The sequence below is a fragment of the Amphiura filiformis genome, chromosome 13, assembly GCF_039555335.1.
Source record: "Amphiura filiformis chromosome 13, Afil_fr2py, whole genome shotgun sequence".
Classification (NCBI taxonomy): domain Eukaryota; kingdom Metazoa; phylum Echinodermata; class Ophiuroidea; order Amphilepidida; family Amphiuridae; genus Amphiura; species Amphiura filiformis.
The window spans coordinates 40612181-40632207 of NC_092640.1; the positions used below are offsets into that span (position 1 = coordinate 40612181).

The 20027-nt window shown below is 36.0% G+C and overlaps 2 protein-coding genes across 2 annotated transcripts in view; both read right to left on the bottom strand.

The window, feature by feature from the left end:
• Positions 1-512: 512 nt before the first annotated feature.
• Positions 513-19943, bottom strand: LOC140167662 (mucin-like protein). The gene is made up of 11 exons (XM_072190960.1): positions 19817-19943; positions 17905-18117; positions 16558-16770; positions 14189-14440; positions 8201-8338; positions 7453-7655; positions 5464-5554; positions 4208-4441; positions 3262-3372; positions 1535-1807; positions 513-757 (listed from the first exon to the last, which is right to left on the bottom strand). The coding sequence occupies exons 2-11, from the start codon at positions 18041-18043 to the stop codon at positions 513-515; spliced, it is 1899 nt and encodes a 632-aa protein (XP_072047061.1). The 5' UTR covers positions 18044-18117; positions 19817-19943.
• LOC140167663 (uncharacterized) overlaps positions 19880-20027 on the bottom strand; it is a 57207-nt gene continuing 57059 nt past the window's right edge. The window contains 1 exon segment of the mRNA XM_072190961.1: positions 19880-19993. Coding sequence (XP_072047062.1) covers positions 19959-19993 — 35 coding nt within the window. The 3' untranslated portion in view covers positions 19880-19958.

Here is a 20027-nt window from a genome sequence, read left to right on the forward strand (position 1 = left end):
CTCATCTCCATTAGGATCATCAGCATCTATCTGATATGTATAGCTGGTATCCACTACTTGAGAAAACAGACTTACTGTCACTAATAGTAGCTCCTAGACCATCATAAGGAAGAGAGTACATAATCTCATCTCCATTAGGATCACCAGCATCTATCTGGTATGTATAGCTGGTATCCACTACTTGAGAAAACAGACTTACTGTCACTAATAGTAGCTCCTAGACCATCATAAGGAAGAGAGTACATTATCTCATCTCATTTAGGATCACCAGCATCTATCTGGTATGTATAGTTGGTATCCACTACTTGAGAAAACAGACTTACTGTCACTAATAGTAGCTCCTAGACCATCATAAGGAAGAGAGTACATAATCTCATCTCCATTAGGATCACCAGTATTAATCTGATATGTATAGCTGGTATCCACTACTTGAGAAAACAGACTTACTGTCACTAATAGTAGCTCCTAGACCATCATAAGGAAGAGAGTACATAATCTCATCTCCATTAGGATCACCAGCATCTATCTGATATGTATATCTGGTATCCACTACTTGAGAAAACAGACTTACTGTCACTAATAGTAGCTCCTAGACCATCATAAGGAAGAGAGTACATAATCTCATCTCCATTAGGATCACCAGCATCTATCTGGTATGTATAGCTGGTATCCACAACGAGATAAAGGAGACCATTATCTTGCAGGGAATCTGTGTTGCTTGTCTCAGTAATGGCACTGAAGTTTGGTGGGAAGTTGTCTGTAAAGCAAACAAATGAAAAATTATTTTTATAACCTAAAAGAAGAGAATAAGGTTTTGAAGATGTAAACATAAAACCCATACATTCATATGGTCTAAATTATCGCAAGTATATCGTGGAAGTAGCTCAATTGGTAGGGCACGTACCACAGAAACGGGCAAATTGTGAGTGTAAAAGTTTGAATCCCACATGGTCGCTTTAATCATTTTGATCATATTAAAATTGTTGCTTTTGTTTAATTCTTTGGAATGGTAAGAACTGCTAAGTCTCCAAATTGTAGTTTTTACTTTTCATTATATTTTTTTCAACTTTTCTCTGCATATACAATCCTCATCAAAATGTGTTGTGACACCTATGGAAAAATTTTAACGTGCTGAAATGCCACTTATATTGGTGTCAAGCATAAAACCTTCTCTAACCTCCCCTTTCCCCACCATCAATGTTGGGTACTGCAAGGACACATGAGCAACATTACATGATTCGACATTGTTTGGCGGGAATGGGGGCTAATTTACATTACCATGTTAAAAGTGTCCCAACACGTTTGGCGAGCATTGCAGCTTGCACATAGTTTCTCGTTTGGAGGTAAAAAAATACCATGTACTTTGAGCTTTGTCTGTTTTGATAAAAAAAAATGCACCTTCAGACTTATTCAAAGTGCAATTTTGCAGTAACTGACCTCTTGTTGAAACATACCATCTATAGCTTTTATTTCAAACTTATGTTCATGACAAAGAATACATTACTTCGCACCCAATTTGTTTTGATTTACTCACTCAGATTGCTAACCAGTCCTTGGAACATTTCATCCGTCTCTGCTGTACTAGCTCCTATCTCTGTGCTTTTAGTTGCCAATGAATCAAACAAACACTCCCTTTTTTCCATCCCACAGACTGCATACACATTTTGTAGGAATGGAGTGCCAACATATTGCAGCAAGAGTTCATCAAGGAATTTGGGGACATACGTTACATCATTGTATGTGTGCCAATCATCATCACTGTCTTCTGGTGGGTAACTGAACAAGGACGTACCAGGTGTAGTTCTCCCTGCAATATGATACAAAGAAATCCTTTATTTAGAGGTTAATGATTGGTAAGATTTTATTGTAGTTCAAATGACAGGTATCAATGCACACACCATTTTACTTTTTATAAAAAGTTGAAGGTCCATCGTGAATTTACCAAATTGGGCTCCTATAAAAACACAAAAACTATTTCAATCCCTATGAGATCAAATTTTGTTTGCCAAAGAGAGTTTGGTATACAGAGGTGAGAGTTAGGTTATAAAAAAACAAAGCCAAAATTACATATGAAGGGGTCAGTGACACAAAGACGTAACTCCATTTTTGTGAAACTAAGACTTTGGTATCAAAGTTTTCAGAAGAATTAGCACTTTACAGTAAATATAAAGATATAACTCCCAAATTATGTATCTCATGTCAGCGTAACAAAAACGTATCTTCAAGGATTCATCTTTTTCTGTGTTGTTGATAATTATTGAGCTAATTAAATAAATGTTAGCTTATTTAAACACTACTACTTTGATCCTTTCATAAAGAAACCATTTTATGAAATTACTTTATATAATACAACATGACCATAAGCTAATCAAAATAGACCATTTTCTTTAAGCATGTTGTTCTCAATATGACCAAAATGGAGTTATGTCTTTGTGTCACTGACCCCTCGATATATCTACAAGATATCATGTATTGAATTCTAGTTCAGTAAAACAAGAGGAAAAGTTAAAAATGCACAGTTGACTATATGCCTTGTGCCCAAATTGTGTGGGTTTTTTTTTGGTTTTTTTGCTGCAGGAATATCAATGATGTTACTTCCAAATAAATCTTTATATTTTAGTTAAGATTTCATTCTAAATATCAATATAAATGAACATTAAAAGATTGGATCGAATCATATTTTCTATGCAACACTAAATGCAGACCTACTTGTAATTTTATCATTGATAACTATAATGCTTTTGGAATAGCTGTAGCTTCAAAATTGGATGGCTTATTTTCTTTCCATAATTCATCTCAGCCAAATATGTGACCAGCTCCAACAGCACCCGGAACAAGTCGCCAGACATGTTTTTGAGTCATAGGCCTTTAAAGATGACATTCCCATAAATAAAATAAAATTATGGCCTAATTCTTTATTTCATGGTATTTGACTGTGGGACTAAGTAAACTTTCAAATCTTTGAAAGAACTTATTAAAAAGAGGTTTATTTAATCAATAATTATCAGTTGTACTATGCTAATCCCTATTCAATCCTGGGTAAGGCAGGAAAGTAATTATCCCATTACTCAGAATAGCAATTTGGCAAAAATATCAAGGTATCATTTACCAAATTATCCATATCTTGAAAAGTATTGGTGCTATTTATATCATTTTGGTATCATTTTAAAGCTTATTGTCTAGTGCTTACATTCTTATTCAAATCATGAAATGTCAAAAATGCGACTGGTTTTAATTCTAAAGTCCATCAAATTTTCTTACATGTCTCTCCATAGTTAAATAGTTCTCTTTCAGTAGGTGTGTCACCAGCTGGTTCTAGTATAGTCCCATTAGGAAACACAAAGTCATCAGTCTTACTTCCACTGTATACACCTTATCAATATAAACACATGCATGTGAAATCTAAATGTTAAAATGTTGAAGCCGATTCCTATTCCAGCTAAACACATATAGCGGCATTTTTTCACTGAAAGGAGATGTAAGTACAAAAACATTTGAATCTTATAACTGGTCTCAGGCCCCTTATTCCCATCAAGAGTTATCCTCCTATTGTTTTTTAGAATATGAAACATTATGGAAGCATAAATATAAAAATATTTGCCAACCCCCCAATAAATTCATAGGGATGATATTTATTCCCTGAACATTGTGCCACCTCTCTTCCTCATTGTCACCACCTTTGTTGGATGGATGCTTGACCATGGCAAAAGTAAAGTGCAATTATTATTATTATTATATACTCTTTTGAGACAATGGTTCATCAAAGCACAAAAAATCGGTCACATGATTATCTATGGAGACGAAATGGGGAAATTGATGTCGCTAAATATAGCTTCAAAATTCGTGTGTGGCGTAACAATATTTCGATTGGTAATCTGATAATGGCTTCTGCCTAGAATGCTACATGTAGGTTCGAATTCATTTGCCAGTTATTGACCATGAAATTATTATAAAGCTTGCATATGGGGGGGGGGGGTAGAGGGGATGACAGGAAGAGAAGAAAGGAGAGGAGCGGGGGAAGGGAGCAGATAGATATAGGAGGGGACAGAAGAGAAAAAAGAGGAGAGGGTGAGAGTAGAGGAGGTTGAAATTGGTCAAGGTTCCAAATTTCAGCATCACTGTCACCAAAAGTGTGTATTTTTTTCAAATTATAATATTTATAAATTATAAGTATAATAAATTTGGACCTCTATCTTAACCATCTTACCCATAAGTCCTCTGGTGAAATTCATCTCCCTAATCTCTGGTGGGACTTCAACAACGATATCCAGCATGGCTAACTTAACACCGGCCGACACAGTGAATTCTACATTGGTTGGAATTTGCCCAACCACCCCTGGCAACATGGTTTTCCAGCGGGCAGCCATGCGACCATTACTGGTGTCAGTAGGAGGTGTGTAATCTATACTGACGCTACTGTCTGCACTATTTAAGTATCGATCTGAAATAAATGGAACTGATGTATTTCAGTGATAACACTATGAAATTATGTATTCAGTGATGTATTGAAATTACCATAAAACCTCAATAGGGGGTGGCAACCTTTTTGGGCCTGAGGGCCACATTGCACAAGTCAGAGAGTTTGATGGGCTGCATAAAGTTTTTTTTGTGAGTAAATGTTTGGTGGGCTGCAAAGTGAACAAATAGGCCATAGGCTGGGTACTTCTGCTCAAGAGTAATAATTGATACTGGTGTTTTCAATGTTTTTATTATGAGCAATGATCCAAGGCAGTAAGTTCCATAACAATTATAGCATTGTCTAATGTGGTAAGCATTATATTGGTACATTTAAGGGCTCGGATAGCAAACGTTTGCACAGTATTTGGGGGGGCATTAGAACATATTAGACATATTGAATAATTTCTGAATATGAGGAATTTCCTTCTGGTATCAAATAATTTTTTGAAATTGGCGATATAATACAAATTTTATGGCAAATTATTAAAATTTATATTTTTGTGACATGACGCACTGTCCATAATTGTACGTATATGCCATACGGGATGTTCATAACAGGATTAACACATCAATTCGTTTGTGCTGCGTCACGCATTGGTAACAAAGGAATTAAATTGAGATTTTTTGTTTTTGTTTTACCTCATTTGTTCGCTTCAAAATAAAAAGGCGACATATCTGACAGTGAGAACTAACATTTTGCGAAACAAGAGATTTAAATTAAATTTAAATGTTACAATATTGCTTTATGGGGAACAGCTGATAAACATTGTTTAATACCACTTATCAATGCTTGGACAATAGCCATTTATATACCTGAATAAGGAAAAGGAAAAAAAAATCATTCAGTTGGCATCCTGTGTTCATGACTCTACTCGAATGTAACTTGGGACTCTATTGATGCATACATTCCCAATAAGTTGGCTAAACATGGTTACAGACAGTTGCAGGCTATTCTTTACATGCAAGATGCACATTATCCATCTTTGTTGTTATAAATAGACTTACCACCTTCCTTGAGCATTGTGTCATTGACAACATGTATTCCATTCACTATCGTCACAAAGTTGGTCCGGTCTTCATCCAAAATAAATTCAACCTAATAAGATCATTAGAAATAGTAATACAAAAAATTATTAACATGTTTACCAATCAATATCAAAATCTCCACAAAAATAAACTTACTACATCATCACTCTGATATATATAATTTCAAGCATATTCTAATGGTACACAGTGAAAAGACAAAAATGAACAGGATATTCAACTATGATATTAGAGAAAAAAATCAAGGTTGTATGCAATAAATTATAAAAACATATTGAAGTATCTGGTGATCAGGGTAAAGATTCACCTATTCAGAGGACAGAGCTCACTATTTGTATGTCGTCGCTGGGCGGGAAAAACATCATATGTAATTCCAAAGGTCAAATGCAAAATCTCTTAAGTAAAAAGTGGGCCCCAATTACAAAACCTCATATGTAAAGATTTTGCCATTTTGTGTGAGATGCAAAAAACGGTTAAAAATTTACAGGATTTACATAGAGAATGGGGATGCTCATTTGGTTATTTAGACACTTTAATATGCAATTTACAATTAAAAGGGAAGCACCAGAAGTTGTGTTGTGACATTTTCTTAAAGTTGGCACACAAAAATGTGCATATATGAGGCTTCGTAAATGGGGCCCGCTTTTTACATGAGGTTTTGCATTTGACCTTTGGAATTACATATGTGGTTTTACCCACCCAGCGACGATGTGAAACTGACCCTAAGGAAAAGGGGCCTATGAATGACATGAGTGAATCTTTTACCGTATATAGTGGAAAAGTTGATTATTTACTCAGTATTTGAAACACTTGTGTTTCATCATCAGTTGGTCATAGTGTCCCATTTGTGGTGAATCAAAACCCCCTAGTAGCTTTAACTGAGATTTACCATATACCAATTATCAAAACTCCACTAGATTGTTCATTTGTGATCAACTACAACACTTGACATTTTTGGAGACTGACCCCACGACACCTTGCTAGAGATCACAATATCTAAGCAGATATTACTTTCATGGACTACATCGTGTACATAACCAAACCCTACAGTGTAGGTACAATTACTGCCTTATGGAGTCATTCAAAATTACACATTACATTGTATGACCCTACCCAAATTAAATCACCTTTTTTTCAATGAAATCAACAATAAAAATGCATTAAAAATAACATTAAATCAAAGTTCTGTGTGTCTGCGTGTGACTCTTGGCAGCAGGGGCTATTTTAACGTAACAATTTAGATTTCCACTGCTTGGACAGGCTCAAAATCCATCAAGGGGGCTGCTGAATCCAACAAGGGGCGGCACGTTCCCATTATTGAGTCCCTCAGTAACGCCTTTAATTTGTATCGTGTGACACCCTGTAGGCCTATAGTTCCTCCCTCCTATATCAGTCAACATTATAATGGGTATATTTTCACGGAAATTGTTTTGGACACGTGACCAATGCGTATCAGTGTGAGTGTAACCTCAAGCCTGATCTCTGACCCCCGGCGGTGACCTCGCTATTCAAGTCTTAGTAATTTTGAATTGGAATGGCATTCTTGGCTGCAATTTCTATATAAATTCGTGTATTGCAAATTTATTGAATATCATGCAATCTTAATTTCTTCACAATATCATCAAAACGTAATTTCAAAAATATCTACCAATGGAAAAAATATTTATCTACGGAAACTCTTACCATAATATTATTAACTTGTGACAAGTTACTTAGTTTGCATCAAAGGAGGAATTCTTCCTATTCAAATACATTGGAAGACCACCTGCAGTGCTTGGGGTCACATTCCAAAATACTAACATGTCTGCGGCCATGTGTGTCATGTGTCCAGAAAATTTTCCCGTGAAAATTTACCTATTAATTTTGACTGTATATCCCATCACTTTTTCTAAAATATAAGCTGTGTTGAGCTCTCGATTATACTGAATAAAATGAATGAATAATAACTACCGTAGTTAATCCCAGTTTTGCAGCAAATGCAATAAACACAGTTCCAGACTCTTGTATATCCCCATTCACCATAGCATACCCAGTACGTCCTTGTAGCTCATAGTTCATGACTTTTACAGTTGCTAAGTTGTATTCTCCCCAACCATTGAACGTATAGTTACCCCCATCGAAAAGCACAATATGTGGGTCACCGTAGAAACAACCTACGAGCATATTGATAATAAAATCATGAATGATAATAAAATCATACAAATTTTTATTGCAGAATGCATGACTGCCAAAAAATAACTGTTAACAAAACATATCAAAAATTTAGAATAAACAGTTCAGAGATACGAAAGCACTGGCTCACTTCTCCCCAATTTGGGGCAACAATTTCAAGTAACGCACATGCCAAAACCCCCACCCACACCCCCATTCACAAAATTAAAGGTCACATAATTTACATAACTCTTTTTCGGATCACAATCCAATTCTTGAAAGTCAGAAACCAGTGCAGTGATACATAATATTAATGTTAATATATGCCCCTATATACATATAATATCGGAAAATATTTAATATCTGATAATGTCTGATAATCAACAGGTTCCAGTCCAAAGAGTATATGTGTCCTTTCATCAGGAATGGTGGGTGTACCTAAGTATGGGCTGGCATCGATGTATGTGCTGGTCGCAAATAAATCCCTCAGCCACTGGATTGGACTTTCAACAGAACAGTATGGGGACACAGGCAGATTATGATAAACCAAGAGCAGAATCTCTGTCAAACCCATACCTGGTTGAACTTGTGTATCCATCACAAGTAAGTGGTGGTCGGTATCTCTCGTACATATCACATTTATCAGATTTCTTACAGCAGTAGTAGCGAGCAAGAACATCATTATCTGTAATGGGGTTATACAGTAATGCACAAGAGCAAACTTAGAACAATAAATCAATTTGTAATAAGTAAAAATAAGTACGACTAGGTGTTTACCGCTCTACCTCCCATGGATGTGCGATGAAACATCAAGTAAGTCACATAATTGTTGAGAGAACTGTTTAAAATATCTGTTTATCATAAAAATAAGTATATTTGTACAATACTCATTGCAACATTTCCTGACTATATATTGGATTCTCATGAATGGATAACCAAAATAGTGAGCCCTTTAATTTGCAAATGATAATAGATCAGTGTCTTAAGGTTTGCTCATTATAGCTTTTTTAATGCACAATGCATACCATAAAATAAAAAAAGTGCAGTGATTTATTAACGTGCGCTACGCACAGGCACTATACCTAGACGTTGAGGCACAAGCCTCAGCACTTTACAGGTTGTCGCTGACCACTACGGTCCCACATCATTCCATAAACCATTTAAAAATAATACAGGGACTTTGCTACTTCAAGAGCGCACACCCTAGACATTCCACAAATAACCTTAAACTTTCAGGGTGGTGAATAAGCTTTTTGGATAAAGTGTCTACTTTTTGGGGAAAAAAAATCCATTTTTTTATTTTAGGGAATTTTAGAAAACACACTTAATTGGAAAAAGTTGGCGAGATAATTTAGATATTAATCTTATTTTGTTTGATAACCATATAGCCCATTCCCTGTTGGATAAAAAAATCTAGGTATTTGGGTAATTTAGTGTTTCTAGGAAAAATCAAGAAAACACAAAGTACCGGCATTAAAGGAGGATTTAGTGATTCTAGCATCCTCTTTTTATGACATTTTTAGTATCCACGAAAAAAGCTTATTCCCAAAATTTCAGTTGATTCCGATTTTGTGTTTGTGTGTTTAATGCATGATTGAGTGTATTACACTGCTCCATAGGCCACTGTTGTAATTTTGTTCTGGTATACCAGAATGATATTCAAATCTGGCGATATTTTTGCTAATCGAATTAATCTGCAATAAATTTTTGGTACATAAACATTATGTAACCAGAGGTATCCAGTGATATAAAAATCTCAACTTTTTTGGGCGAAAAATGCAAAGCATTTTTCGTCCTTATTGCGATGGGTTTTGGCATACTTATTTCCTCACAGCGTTGCAGAATAAAAATAAAATAATCGTGATGTCTATGTAATCAGGAAACTACAGAGGCGATAGTGTACATTTAAATTTGTCATTACTACTTCATGTTGATATTCAAACAGTGCTATAAAGTTGTCTTACCAAGGAATGTGTTTGTATTAAAAGAAATAATTGTTTTACAACTTGGATGAACTAGAATTACTTTTATGCAAATCCGAAAATTGCAACAGATATTTTTCATTGCTTTTAGATTTAGCGGTATTGCCAGATTGTATGTACAGTTGGGCTACATTAATAGCCTCATTATAGTTTTATTGATACTGGCAAAATACTTGCCTGTATGTGCTTGTTGTTCTGCTTTTAATGATACTTTAAGCACACAGTCAATTAATTTATGTCAACATGACCTTTTCATGAGGCTGTGTTTATCTAACTGAATTCATTTATACAAACACAACCTTGAGTAAATTAAAGAGAGTACTTAAGGGATTTGGAATGGGCGTTTCGATAGTATTTTTTGTGGGACATGAGAGCACATCAGACATTATAGTGGAATTGCATTCCTAATACGAAGAATGTCTTTCTGATATCAAATAATTTTAATTTTTGAAAATCACGATGTAATAGGCCTACAAATTTTATGACAAATTATTAAAATTTGATATTTTTCATATTTTTGATATATATCAGTTCTCTAAGTAAATTTTATAAATCTAATGACATATTCTTAAAGTGTATGTAGCTGCGAGGAAAAGCCGATCAATTGACAAATTTTGACCTTTCATATTGAAAATATGGACTTTTTTCCCAAAATTACCTAATTTTTTTGTGTTTTGGGAAAAAGATCCATATCTTCAATACGAAAGGTCAAAATTTTCAATTGATCGTCGGCTTTTTCATCCCACCTACATACACTTTAAGTAAAAATCATCATTTGCGAATTTCAAAAAATCAAAATTATTTTATATCAAAAGGAAATTCTTCGTATTCAGAATGCAATTCAACATGTCTGATGTGCTCTAATGTCCCACAATAAATACTGTCCAAACGTTCATACCCCATCCCTTAAATGGGGAAACTTAGGCAGGCGATAAAGAGAAAATATATTTACTTTACCACTTATGGTCAATTGAGACTTAATGTCTGTTAAGTGAGGGCTGTTATTTGAACAGTTATGGGATTACTTACGTTTATGAACATAGAGGATGTTACGCTTATGAACATGATTTTCAACATTGTTAAGGGGTACTACACCTGTCCAATTTTAATGCCTATTTTGCATTTTTCTCAAAATTGTAGTACATTGGTAACAGTAAGATATGTATATTATAGGGGCAAGGACTACAACTACTGTACTGAAAATTCAGCAACTCAAAGCAAGTAGTTATTGATTTATTGATCAAATATTGGTTTTCCTCATTTTTGACTGTAACTCCACAACTGTTGTCTGTGCTGAAATAAAATTTCCAGTGCAGTAGTTGTAGTCATTGCCCCTATAATATACATATCTTACTTGTCCCCAATGCACTATAATTTTTGAGAAAAATGCAAAAAATGGGCACAAAATTGGGCAGGGGTGTAGTACCCCCTTAACAATATTGCTAGTATGTCAACAAATGAAAGTTCTGTAATTTGTTGAAATTCTTTAATACTAAATTATTTTGAATGTCATCAAATTGTAAATCTCTAGTCACATTTTCGATGTATTAACAACTAGCTATGTAGCAAAGACGTTAACTTCATGTACAAAACATTAACGCTCTTATTTTGTAAACATTGTATACCCATAGCTACATTAATCAACAATAAATGTTCTGTATTATTGTTCCTTATTCGCTTGTAAACACTTTATTTCATAAACATAGGATACCCAAAGCTACTTATTATGCTAACAATGAACGTTCATTGACTGTTAGGCTAAGTAAACGTTACAGGATAATATGTATTCAAATTCTGCCTCAAGGTTCCTGCTTAAATTGTGTTCAAGAATCAACTAAGATTTATTTGGCCCACCTTTTGCCAGTAAATAGGCTGTCATGAATTATCCAGTGTATTTTCATTATACGTGCCCGGTCTTATCACTTGCTACACAATAGCTCACCAATCTGAAAGCCTGTTTTAATCACAATGGTCAGAATTAAATAGCCAAACTGATTAGACAAATAGGCTACACTGTCCATACACTGAGTACAGTCTCTAGGCAAAATCATAGGCTAAGTACCGTAGTCCTTGTCATTTGAGGTACGTAAAAACATACTCATTATGATCGATGCGAATTATAGAAACAGTTCAAACAATAAAATAACTACACCTTTATCTTGACACTTCCTCATTTGTTCGCCCTGTTCCTTTTTAAAGGAATTTTTATTTGAGAAAAGTAGGGGGATGAGGCTGTGGATCACGAAATGCCCTTTGAAGTTACAAAAGTTAGAAAATAATCTTAGTTTGTATTATTCGGTGATCAGGTGATATACTGGCAGCAAAATGAACCCTAAAACTTTTATACAATTGCTATAAAGGAGAGCACAATCAGTTTCAACAAAATCTTTGTTACTTTTCAAAAGTTTGGCTATTTTGAGAAATTGGAAAAGTGCCAAAAACCCAGTCCCTTTAGTAATTTGATGGGATCTTGTGATGACAAAAAAAATTGACAAAATTAAAACTTGTCAAGTAAGGTTTTCTCATCAATGCACACATCGTGTATCAGTTTCAAGAAATTCTGTGCATGAACGCTGTAGCTGCATGAAGCCCACCTTAAGCTGAATTTTTGTGTATGTTTCAACTTTATATACAGGGTGTCCCAGAAAAAATTACCGAGTGAATCAAATTGAACATAAGTCGAGAAATAAACATCAGAATTCAAACATTTAAAAAGTAACGCATAACTTTTATTGTGCATCACTTATGAAAATTTTATTTGATTGGTTTGACTGGTTGCGAAGAAATTAACGATTAAATAATGCGCGCATTAATGCAGTTCATTCCAAGTTTGATCAAAAGCGCTTTTTTCATACCCGCTCACCGTTTCCTAAAGCTTGTGTATCTCATTAAATTTAGTCCACATTATCTATTTTATAATCCGACGGTGTTATATATTATTCATGCTTTCACTGAAGATGAATATCAGTTTGTCCGAGAACACTTTAATTTCTGCAATTGGAAGCTTTCCATGTTTATTTTTTTTGTTTGGTTAGGTTGTGCAAATATGTTATATTTTAACTTTCCGTAGAACATTTGAGCCAGGAATGGCAATGGTTACAGGCCTACTTGTGATTTTTGATAGCATGCAACATTAATGTTGAAGTTTTAAAAGATTTAAACTTTGCATTACAATTTCTTGGATTCTTTTTTAAGCCGGCTGGAATTCTTTTTGCAATAGTTCTGTATGCAACATTTATATCAACATTAATGCAAAAATATATTTACCGAGCATCATCTTACATGCAAGCTTTCATTTTCAATATCATGTATAGGTTTTCAAATTTGAGCAAAACCCGGGACAAAACCTAATAAATGTTTTGCAAGAAAAAGATTGTTTAAAAAGAACGAAAAGGAGTCCACAGAACAAAATTGAATCCCATTGACAAACCACTAGTGCGCATCGTGTTTAATAATCTTTCTTTCAAACTTGGAATGAAGTGAAATGATGCATGCGTTATGTAATCGCTCGTTTCTTCGCAATCAGTCAACCGATTCCAGTAAAATTAGCGTATAAGATGCAGAATAAGATGGGCTATGCGCTGATGTTTAGAGTTTTGGATTTTGATGTCTATTTCTCGACTTACCTCCATATTCATTCGCCCGGTAATTTTTTCTGGGACACCCTGTACAGCTGTTTTCCTTGTTTTGGCCAAATTTTTCATTTCAAAAATACCTAATGACAATTTTAATGACATATCCTTCATTTTCAGCACTGCATTCTACATGTAGCAGCGCTATATATATAAACGCATCCCAAAAAGAAAGTATCCAGTTTGATTTTGGTCCATAAGTCAAAGATTGGGTCTTAAATCAAGACCTACTACAAGTATGTTAGAGCTTAAATTTATTCCGCGCAGTTTGATGCCTCATTTGTCCAAATCGATGTAGAATTGATGACACAATGACCTTTTGAATGAAATCACCTCAATTTTAAAAGTTGCAGTAAATTCTTATTGATTTTGGTACTGCTACTCAATATGGACAGCCCTAGCCACGCAGATGTCTGGCAGTCATTGATGCAGCAGGAGGACATAACAGATATTGACTGTGAAGAGTGAAGGGTAAAACATTGAGGAATGAGTAAAAGAGTATCTGTATTGAATAAAACACATGAAGTGAGGTCAAACAGTCTTAGACCGTCTCTGTTATTGTGTACCTTTATGAAGAATCTTGAGAAGCAGGAAAACCACATCAATAGGGATTACTGCAACTTTTAAAATTGAGGTGATTGCATTGAAGAGGTCATTGTGCCATCAATTCTGCATCGATTTAGACAAATGAGGTATCAAACTGTGCGGAATAAATTAATCTGTAACATACTGTTGATAGGTTTTAATCTAAGACCCCATCTTTGATTTATGAACCAAAGTCAAACTGGATACTTTCTTTTTGGGATGCGTTTATATACGCATCTGTAGTAAAGTGGCAAATCGATATTCGGCAGTCTGCCATGCTTATAACGATACATGTACAACTATCCACTATCAAACACTGAATAATCATCTGCTTACCTTGCCAATCTTTCTTAGTGGCATATGGAGACCAATAGTAGAATCCTCCAAGATCACCATGGTAGAGCTGTGCGTTGCTATTGCCCCACATATCCTCATAGCCTGTAATGAGGGCACCTTCTGAATTATATGTGCAGCGAGCACCAATAGTATACCATGTTAAGTTGTCAACTTGCCACCAATCCTGCTGCCAACCTCCAGATGGTATCCAAGTCGACCATAAGTCCTGGTAACAGTCAACTTCATTTTCAGCTAAAACAACAAACGTAAGTCCAACATTTATATTGAAAACGTCACATCAATAAATTGTGGGATAGGCTTTTACGACGGGAATTCATAACAATTAGTAGGTTTTTAGCGGGTTCGCCGTCGGACAAGTTTAGAACTGTCAAGCTTTCGTCAGGAGTAGCTCTGACTTCTTCAGGACAAAGTACCTAAGAATGAGACATGTAGACCGCCCCTTGTCTACTGATGACTCTGAAAAGAGCCGCTTTGCTGAAGACTGCCCTTGTCAACAGAAACTAGCAGATCTCGCCTATCTGCTGATTTTGTAAGTTTTGGTGGCTCTGAAAAGAGCCGCTCAATGAAGACTGCCCCTTGTCTACAGAGATATAGCACATATCGCCTATCTGCTAATATAAAGGTTTTGGTGGCTCTGAAAAGAGCCGTTTGCTGAAGACTGCCCCTTGTCTACAGAAACAAGCAGATCTCGCCTATCTGCTGAATTTGTAAGTTTTAGTGGCTCTGAAAAGAGCCGGTCACTGAAGACTGCCCCTTGTCAACAGAAACAAGCAGATCTCTCCTATCTTCTTTTTTTTTAAGTTTTGGTGGCTCTGAAAAGAGCCGTTTTCTGAAGACTGCCCCTTGTCAACAGAAAACAAGCAGACCTCGCCTATCTGCTAAATTAAAGGTTTGTTCGCTCTGAGGAAGAGCTGTTCAATGAAGACTGCCCTTGTCAACAGAGAACATGTAGACTGCATATACTGTAATAGAAGTATACGGCTTACCAGGAACCGTTTGGCCACTCATGGACCAATGTTGACAAGGGGCAGTCTTCAGTGAACGGCTCTTTTCAGAGCCACCAAAACTTACAAAATCAGCAGATAGGCGAGATCTGCTTGTTTCTGTTGACAAGGGGCAGTCTTCAGCAAACGGCTCTTTTCAGAGCCACCAAAATTTACAAATTCAGCAGATAGGCGAGATCTGCTTGTTTCTGTAGACAAGGCGCAGTCTTCAGCAAGCGGCTCTTGTCAGAGCCACCAAAACCTTTATATTAGCAGATAGGCGAGATCTGCTAGTTCTCTGTAGACAAGGGGCAGTCTTCATTGAACGGCTCTTTTCAGAGCCACCAAAACTTACAAAATCAGCAGATAGGCGAGATCTGCTAGTTTCTGTTGACAAGGGGCAGTCTTCAGCAAACGGCTCTTTTCAGAGCCACCAAAACCTTTAATATAACGCCCTTTGCTAATTGGCTACACATGTGTAGCTGTAGAGCTGTACATACTTGATTGACTTGATTGACCTCAGTCAGGTGGCGAGATGGCGGGTCAAAATCGCTTATGAATAATTAAGTAGCCGTCTAGCCGATCGACCAATTGAAAGCTTTGTTTGACGTCAAGCTGGATGACGTCGTCAGAAAACCGTTAGCCAATCCAAAAGGACCAGTTCGTCATCATTTGACTGTTTGTGTGGAGGGAGCGTAACCAAACTGGCTGCGAAGGAGACTAAGCAACCATCTCGAGAAAGGGGAACTGCACATGCGCACACTAGTTTTACAAGGCTATTTCCCCTTTGTGACGTCAGCCCGACCAAGAGAATCGCACAGGTAAATCAGATACATGTGTTTGTGGACTTATCATGGTTTGGAAATAAGCTCTTCAAATGTTAAAAATCTTCTTCCCTTCCTTTTTCCTATATACATGCTGTACCTCCATGATGATCCTGGAACCTAGGATATATCAGAACCTGTGATGATCACCCTTCTCTTTTTGAGTAGCTCTGACACTTCATGAGCACAGGGTTTACTCTCCTGTACATGAGTACCCGAGCACCAGCTTTATGTGACTTCTTAACTATAAGACACTGCATTGTTCATGCACTACATTATACCCACATGTGCTAATCAGTGTATTGGGGTGAGAAGGAATCAAGGAATCCCTCATTTTATTCTGCACAGCTTCACAATCAGAGAATAAATAAATTAACCTCTCAGTAACTGATGGCATGATTCCTGACCTTATAGGCAAATTAATGCTCGTACCAAGGCAAGCCCATTAATCCACTCAACCATATCACCCTCACTAAATTGTGGGACAACTTGAATTTTAAAAAGTGACCTAAAAATCAAATTTAAAATTCATACTTCTTACCAGGCTCGTTGAAACCATCCAGATCTAGAGAGATTCTTTCGCATGTTGTGTAGCGACCATCTCCTTCAGCTTGCGCTACTGAACATGGACATGGATTGATCCAATCAGAGATGTTAGCTGTCCAAGATGGCTGATCATTGGCCCATTCTTCACAGTACTTGTTGGGGTTGACATCTTCAAGATCATTGTCATCTAGCCGGAACAACCAGTAACCTTCCAAGTGCATGCGAGATATTGATACCAAGTTACTTTAAGTACACTATTTAATGGTTAAGAACATGCCTGTCAAAAGTTTCAGTGAATTTAATATAGCTGCAAAGGTTACAAGGCAAGTTTAAATATGACACCAAATTTGTTTTTCTACCTCGTAATTGTGAAGATATGGTACAATTTGTCAAAGTGCACACTTTGAGCTCTTGCTTTATGTTACTTGTTGCTCACATTTGATTTTGTTGAGTATCCCCTGCACACAGACTATCAACAATTCATGCAGTTTTCTATCTATTTAACTTTGTATTTATTTGTTTGTGTTTTCTTTTATATACAAATTATGTTATGTAACAGAAAAGACTCACAAGTCTATTTTTCTTTCCTGAATTACCATTTACTTGCTTGTATGTTATATTATATTGTTTGTATTTTGGTAATTCAAATAAATATAATTATTATAAATATTATCATATGACCATAATTGCAAATCTCCCACACAGGAAGTGTGATATTTCAAATAGATTCACCCATTCAAACAACCCTATTAATTTTGTAATGCACATCACTCCCTGTGTGGGAGATTAAAGTGGGGGAGCATGGATTTCAAATGGAACAGCCCAATGCAATTTGATAAAAACACAATCTGACATCAAAATTAAGGCAGGATAAATATAAAATACATACATGTTGCTGCGCCGACCAAACTTTTGAGTTAAGTGGATGTACACCCCAGCCTGTTAACATGAGATATTATGATCACATTGGCCTATATAAAATTGGTGCAGTTATAAAAAAAAATATCTTGTACCACCCCACAAAATCTCTGATAATCCTTTAAATGGGCTATTCCATTTAAAATTCACACTACCCCTCAAGTGGAAGATTTAGCTAAAGTCTTCCACAGAGGGAGTATATGTTTCAAATAGAATAGACAATTCAGTTGGGTAACTTCCATTTGAAATACTCACTCCAGTTGTGTAAGATATAGGTAAAAACCATAATACAGGGGGAGTATGGGTTTCAAAATGATTATAACCCTGACCAGTTGCATTTGAAAAACATACTCTCCCTGTAGAAGGTATTTCCAAAATCTTCCACAGGGGTATTGTGGATTTCAACTGGAATAGGCCAATGTACCTTGCTCTCCCATGTTGCCCATTTCCTTATCAGGTCTATATTTATCCATCAATTCATTATGCAAATTCTTAGGTTCCATGGAATCCAATGAGTTATATCCAATGACAGCATTCCTCTGTTCAAGTGCTTGCCATTTCATACCGTCGCTTCATAGATGAAAAATGCAAAACTGCGTAGGCCGTCTGTTGCTAGAACACTTTGGAAAGTGTTTGTCTAGCAGGGAAAGAATGGCAAGATAAATAAGATAAATATCATATTTCAGTTGTGGCTAGCGATGTTGCTAAAATTTGTCCTGTATTTAAACTGATTGTGATTCAACAGTGGAACATATTATATCATGATTACAGTGACTTTTGCCGTGTGATAGTTTTTATCATATCATGATTACAGTGCCTTTAGCCGTGGCATGGCATTACATTTCATTACATTTACATTACATACAAGGCATTTATAGGGCGCCATTTCATAAAGACCACGGCGCCAAGATGGAACACAAAATATTTGAAAGGCAAAATAAAACAGCAAAACTGAAACAAAGCCACCAGATTATTGTGGGAACAGGAAGGTTTTGAGACCTTTCTTGAAACTTGGCAGAGAAACAGCAGTACGGAGTTCAGATGGAAGTGAGTTCCAGAGTGCAGGTGCGGTGAGAGAAAAACTCTTGTCTAAAACTGATTGCAGGCCTTTAGGGTTGAATTTTGGTACAGAGAGACGTGTAGTGTCTGTTGCAGAACGCAAGCCGAGACAAGTGTTTGGTTGTACAATTAAATTGATTCAATGAGATAATTTGGTCCATATCCATGCAGACATTTGAACACATAGAGCGTGATCTTATATAAAATTCTCTGCTTCACAGGGAGCCAATGAAGTTCTTGCAAATACTAGCTGGCATGGTCATACTTAGAAGCAGAGAAAATTAATTTTGCACTCCAGTTCTGCAAGCGTTGTAATTTCATGATGTAAGTTGCATTAGTTCCTGCTAATAGTACATTCCCATATAGTCAAGACGTGACAGCACAAGAGATCGAACAACATGGGTGCATGTTTCATTATCAAGAAAACGATGGATCCGAGTAATATTGCGTAAGTGATATGTGATGTTCTTTGACAGTGAAAAGAAACCATGTGATATCTAAAACAAATATTACATGCCAATATTACATGCCAATATTCGTGTAATAGTAAAAATATATCATTTGGTCAAATTTTGACACTCGGCTACGCCTCGTGAAATAGAAAAGTCAGAATTTGACCTCATGATATATTTTGTACTATAGGCATGTAATATTTGTATACTATCACACTCATAGGCATGTAATATTTGTATACTAGCAACTTCTGATCAATACATCGTCAATCTCTTTTCTGATCAAGCGACAGGAGTAAATTGCTATATATATATGGTGCACTTTGTTGCTATCATCAGTTTGTAATATAATCCCTTTTCTGTATAATCTTTGTACATGAACATTGTTTCTGGTCTGCTCAGGTTTTTGATTGTATAATATTTTCTTGTAATGTAGGGATTTATTGCCTGGCATTTATGTATCCTCTCTCTGTTTACTCATTTATCAGTTTGCCTATGCCATGATGAAGCCCTGAGGGCGAAAGCTTGGAATAAAAGTTAATGTTACTCAGCTACGTTGTCGTCTGTTCAAATTTCTTACGCCTATATATGTTGCTATATATATATATGTTTTAAGTGTCCATGTCCAAGTTAATTTATCCTTTGGAAGTTTGTATTACGGAGATGCCACTCTTAGGTCATCAGTCTTCTTGTTGTGATTTTGATGTTTAAGAATGTGAATAAAGGTTTATCTTATCTTATCCTATCTTATGTAGACACAAAATGTTCCGCATGTTGCAAAAATTTGCCCATGACAGTTTACATTATGATATGAGCATTACTTACATTGTCAGTTTTAGAAGCTGATGTTATTTCAGGCATATCTTCCCAGGTCACCACTAAGGCCCATGTAGCTTCAAAATCAGCGTATGTCCCATTATCAGCAGCTTGGATGCGAGAGTTTACTTCTTCAAATATTTCTTCACAGTTATCCCACCAGCCACACCAAAATGAGTAGTAATCCTACATACACATACATACATATACATATAGATCA